Source organism: Onychostruthus taczanowskii, unplaced genomic scaffold (assembly GCF_017590055.1).
Source record: "Onychostruthus taczanowskii isolate IOZ18803 unplaced genomic scaffold, ASM1759005v1 scaffold25, whole genome shotgun sequence".
Classification (NCBI taxonomy): Eukaryota; Metazoa; Chordata; class Aves; order Passeriformes; family Passeridae; genus Onychostruthus; species Onychostruthus taczanowskii.
The window spans coordinates 5,132,673-5,137,672 of NW_024499796.1; the positions used below are offsets into that span (position 1 = coordinate 5,132,673).

The 5,000-nt window shown below is 54.4% G+C and overlaps 1 protein-coding gene across 3 annotated transcripts; it reads left to right on the forward strand.

The window, feature by feature from the left end:
* Nucleotides 1-688: 688 nt before the first annotated feature.
* Nucleotides 689-4,722, forward strand: NAIF1 (nuclear apoptosis inducing factor 1). 3 transcript variants are annotated; one of them, XM_041406894.1, is made up of 3 exons: nucleotides 689-1,343; nucleotides 2,171-2,620; nucleotides 3,196-4,722. In XM_041406894.1, exons 1-3 carry the CDS (start codon nucleotides 833-835, stop codon nucleotides 3,201-3,203), a joined length of 969 nt encoding a protein of 322 aa, XP_041262828.1. In that variant the 5' UTR covers nucleotides 689-832; the 3' UTR covers nucleotides 3,204-4,722. The 3 variants fall into 3 exon arrangements, with proteins under 3 accessions (XP_041262828.1, XP_041262827.1, XP_041262826.1); XM_041406893.1 differs by having other exon boundaries at nucleotides 3,204-4,722; XM_041406892.1 differs by lacking the exon at nucleotides 3,196-4,722 and having other exon boundaries at nucleotides 2,171-3,145.
* The last annotated feature ends 278 nt before the right edge of the window (nucleotides 4,723-5,000 follow it).

Below are 5,000 nucleotides of genomic sequence, written 5' to 3' on the forward strand. Positions count from 1 at the left end.
GCGCCGTCGTCGCCACGTGACGCCCCGCGCCGACCAATCACAGCGGGCGACACGCCCTGGGACACGCCCCCGCGGCGCCCACCCGGAGTGGCGGGTCGTGACGTCACGGAGAACGCCCCCGCCTGCACCAATCGGGAGGAAGCGCGGCGGTGTTTCGGAGCGTTGCACGGGGGGCGGTGCAGGCGCGCGGGCCGAGCCTCCATTGGCTGAGCCGGCTGGGCAGGCGGTGATGAGGAGACCACAACCAATCAGAGCGAGAGCCGGGAGGCAGTTTGAGCTTGACGGACGTCGCGCGCATCCGGTAGGCTGGAAAGCAGTGCGCGCTCTGGAATGATGGACAGGAGAAACACCCAATGGGATTAGAGCAAGGAAATCCACGGGCGGGCCCAACCCCTCACCGGCCCCACGCAGGCCCAGTGCCCTGAGAGCAGCGGCGGGGCGGGGCCGCCTCTTGTCTGCCTGATGGACAGGGCTGTCGACCAATAATAATGCGGTAATGCAGGCGGAAGGCGGGTAATTCTTGTGACGGGCAGGCGGGCGGGCCAATCAGGCGTGGCAGGAAGAGGGGCCGATTCTGGAAGCCATTACGCCAGTGCCGCAGGGCGGGGGCCGTTGCGCGGGGCTGCCGGGCGGGCGCCGTACGCAATTTGCGTATCGTTGGCGGTGCCAAAGGGGGAGCGGGGGGGACCGACCCCTCGGGGCCCTGAGGGGCCTCGGGGCCCCCCTGTTGTCCCCGGCCCCGGGGGTGGGGGGGCCCTGCCGCCCCTCGGCCCTGCCCAGCGTCCCCCAGGCCCCCCAGGTGTGACCCCGTGCCCCGTCCCCGGTGCCCCCCATGGCCATGGCGTCGCCGCCGGCGCCCCCAGCCAAGAAGCGGAAGATGAACTTCTCGGAGCGGGAGGTGGAGATCATCGTGGAGGAGCTGGAGCGGGGAAAGCACCTCCTCGTCAACCACTTCAACGCGGGCGTGCCGCTGGCCGCCAAGGCCGCCGCCTGGCACGACATCCTGCGCCGCGTCAACGCCGTCGCCACCTGCCACCGCGAGCTGCCCGAGGTCAAGAAGAAGTGGTCCGACCTCAAGACCGAGGTGCGGCGCAAAGTGGCCCAAGTGCGGGCTGCTATGGAAGGGGGAGGCGAGAACCAGAACGGCGGCGGCAACGGGCCCGAGGGCGAGGACCCGGCGGGCGCCGCGGCCGCCCCGGTGATCCTCACGCCCATGCAGCAGCGCATCTGCAACCTGCTGGGAGAGGCCACCATCATCAGCCTGCCGAGCGGCGACTGCGGCGCGGGTGACGGGAGCGAGATCCCCATCACCGCGTCGGCCACCACGGTCACCCTGACCCAGAGTGAGTGCTGCGCCCGCCGGAACGCTCCGGGCTGCTGGAGGGCCGCGCAGAGGCCCTGGCACCCCCCTGCCAGGAGGAGACCCCGAGTGTGGGGACAGAACCACAGAATGGTTTCGGTTGGAAAGGAGCACCCAGTTCCAACCCGCTGGCGTGGGTAGAGACACCTTCTCCTAGAGCAGGTTGCTGCATCCGGCCTGGCCTTGAACATTTCCAGGGATAGGGCGCCCACAAGTTCTTTGGGCAGAGAGAAAGCCCAACAAAATGACAGCCCCACATCTCTGTAATGAAATGCTCCGCCCAGTCTGCCCTTGTGGTGTAGGGGAGTGGCCGCAAGACACGCAGGTACTGAAAGTCCGCTTTGACAGCTGGACTCAGCCTTAAGGACAAGGGAATCAAGGATCTTTTGCACCTTGGGAGATTCTTCAGTCCCTCTCTGGGAACCAGAACACGGGGAAAAACATCTTCAGGGCTGATTTTCCAGTGGCAGTTTCCCAAAGAGCAGCTCTTTTACCGACAGGGGCCATTCGGGGTCTTTGCTGTTGTTCCAGTCAGTTAATGCTGCTTGGAAAGATTGTTCTAAACTGGAGATTGAAAAATGATATTGTCTAGACAGATAAGGCATTCCCTATTCCTTTGGATTGTACAGCCCAGAAGGAAGCTCGACTGAGGGTGGAGTAGACTTAAATAGGTCAATTTGTGCATTGCTGGCCATTGTATGTTATCTCACTGAACAGGCCGTATTCCTGTGGTATTCACTGAATAGTCCTGTAGATAAAAAATCCTGTATCACAGCTACTCCTGACTCCCTTTCTGTCCTTTGTTCTCAGTTCCTGCAGAGACAACCTACCACAGTCTGGAGGACGGCGTGGTGGAGTACTGCACCACGGAAGCCCCCGCCACCGTGACGGCCGAGGCGCCCTTGGAGATGATGGCCCATCAGCACGAGGTGTCTGCCAAGCCCCAGGAGCTGAAAAGCCGCATTGCCCTCAACTCGGCCAAGCTCCTGCAGGAGCAGCGAGTAACCAACCTGCACGTGAAGGAGATTGCCCAGCACCTGGAGCAGCAGAATGACTTGCTGCAGATGATCCGCCGCTCGCAGGAGGTGCAGGCGTGTGCCCAGGAGCGGCAGGCACAGGCCATGGAGGGGACGCAGGCAGCTCTCAGTGCCCTCATCCAGGTCCTCCGCCCCATGATTAAGGACTTCCGACGATTTTTGCAGAGCAATACACCCAGCCCGTCGGTCACCACTGACCCTGGCCAGACGGGGCAGCAAGATGGTATGATCCAGTGAAAGAAACAGTGGTGGGAGGGGAGCTTTAGATTGATTGAATTAGGAAAAAATTCCTCCCTGAAAGGGTTGCCAAGCCCTGGCACAGGCTGCCCGGGGCAGTGGTGGAGTTACCATTCCTGGAAGGATTTAAAAGATGTGTAGATATGGCACTTGGAGACATGAGTTAGTGGTGGATGTGGCAGTGCTGGGGAAGCGGTTGAACTCAATGATATTAAAAGTCTTTTCCAACCTAAACAATTCTGTGGGACATCTGCCATGCTAAAAACCTACCCATGCTGGCAGAGGACACTTGGGAGCAAGGGGTGCTGCCTCTTGTCAGTGTGAATGGCTCCCTTGGAGTTTGGCTGAGTCTAAACAGGTTTCTCTGCTAATCTTTGTGCTAATCTGCCTTTTCAGACTCTCATACAGAGCCATAGCAGGATGTGTAATAAACCAGCAACTTAACATGGATTGCTTTAGTTCCTCAAACAATAGATTAATTTTTTTTAAGTTATTTTTTAATTTCTGTTTGAAAAATATCTGTCCTAAGTATGACACCTCTCTTTTTGTCTCTCTCTCGAGATCTATAGCCTTTAACTGACTTCTAACGTGGAGAGTTTTGTCGGGATGTCAGTGCTGCAGCTGCCAAGGTACAGTGATCGTGAACCCATCGTGCACACAGTGGATGCACTTCTGGCTCTTGCTGAAAGCATTTACTGGAAACGTGGTACCGGATGTGGTAGAACCTTCTCTCTGCACTGAGAGCCATGCATCCTGCTCCTGCAGCATCACATCCTGCCCTTCAGACTAGCACCCAGCCTCTGTGCATTTTAAGTCCCACTTACCTCCCCTGAGGATCCCAGTGGGATTGAAACAGTGCATTCACCTCATGTTTTTCATGTTCAGTCATGAAATTTCTCTTATCAACTTGGCAGATGTGATGAAAGTTTCACGTCTTGGGTACCAGAAACTCTCCTTGGATATGTCCTGGCACAATGTCTTTATTTGTTGCAGCGTAAACACCCAAGGGCCTGGATGAGTTTCACTGGGGTGGATGGAACACTGAAACTCCATCTCTGCTTCATCTGCATAGTTTGTCACCTCCAGAATAAATTGATCCATCAAAGTGGACCTCAACTGAGGTCCTGGACTAAGCTGCAGCCACACAGGAATTCCCAATGTTTAGGAGTTTGTCAGCCACTGATCTGAGTGAATTTTGGGGCATTACTTGGTTCTGCTGCTGGTGGTGTTTGTTTTGTACTGTTTGGGAGCTGGCAGCCAGTCCAGCCGTTCCGTGTTTGTCTCCTCATCCTGAGGAACAGAGCTGAGGTTCTCCTCGCTATCCTATACCGTTACACAGGGTGAAACAACATCACAGCCACTTCTGAGGCATTCAGGCTATGGGGCTTGCTCCTTAATGAGAAAGCTTAATTGCACAGGATGGTCAACATGATTCTCACAGACTTGCAGTAACTTCATAAACTTTTAGATTAAAGGTCCACTTGTACATGCATGGAAGAAAACTTAGGGAAAGAAGAAAAGGAAGTGTAAGCCTTCTACCTTGCAAAGTGGCTTACATTTTACAGGCTTGTTGCTTGCCAGGTTATTACTTTTGAAATTGAGCTTTTCCAGAGCTGGTATTTACTTGCTGTTAAGTCTCCTTTAGGGCTGACGAGGGAGTGAATTTGCACAATCAAAACCTTTACACAGCCTTTAATGGGGAGATGCTGATGGGGGACCCCTGGTTAGAGCAGTAGGTGACGAGGTCACTGCTGTCAGTCCCTGGCCTTTACTCATCTCCTCCTTTCTACAAATCTGATGGGGGAGAGAAGGACAACACAGCGAGAAGGGTTTGGTCCCTGGAAGACTCCCAGCCCCTTGGGACTGACACCTCCAAGCTGAGTCAGGGTGGATCCTGCCTTGTCTGGCATCTCACCACATAAGTAGCACTTGCCTGACTCTTCCTCTTAGACTTTGTGGAATCAAATCAATTGAATTGAAATTTATTTTTAGAGTGAGAACTATGTCATATGTGTTGGTTTACCTCATTTGTTGTAATGATCTCTCCTTTACAAATATGAATTTTAATGAAAAATACATTTTGGTAAACAGGCTGTTTCAGTTCATTGGTGTGTGCGGAAGTGAAAATGAGTTCGTGACAACAACTTTGTAACACAGAATCCTCACTGTGAAGGGACCAGGGAGAGCTGTGAACAATTACATGTCACAGTAGCTTTTCCTCGTGTTTGTGAACCTTGTGGCCTTATATTTACATAATTACAGTCTTTTTCAAATAATAGCTTCTTTTTCGAATAATAGCTTCCCCTCCAAGGCTTACCTTGGAGCACAAGTTATTTCACAGTGTCTGACGGATTACTGAAATACAG

Excerpts from the sequence above, each read along its gene's own strand:
- NAIF1 (XM_041406892.1), top strand. The coding sequence starts at position 833 with ATGGCCATGGCGTCGCCGCCGGCGCCCCCAGCCAAGAAGCGGAAGATG. Across the intron at positions 1,344-2,170 it reads CACGGTCACCCTGACCCAGA|TTCCTGCAGAGACAACCTAC; the intron begins GTGAGTGCTGCG and ends CTTTGTTCTCAG.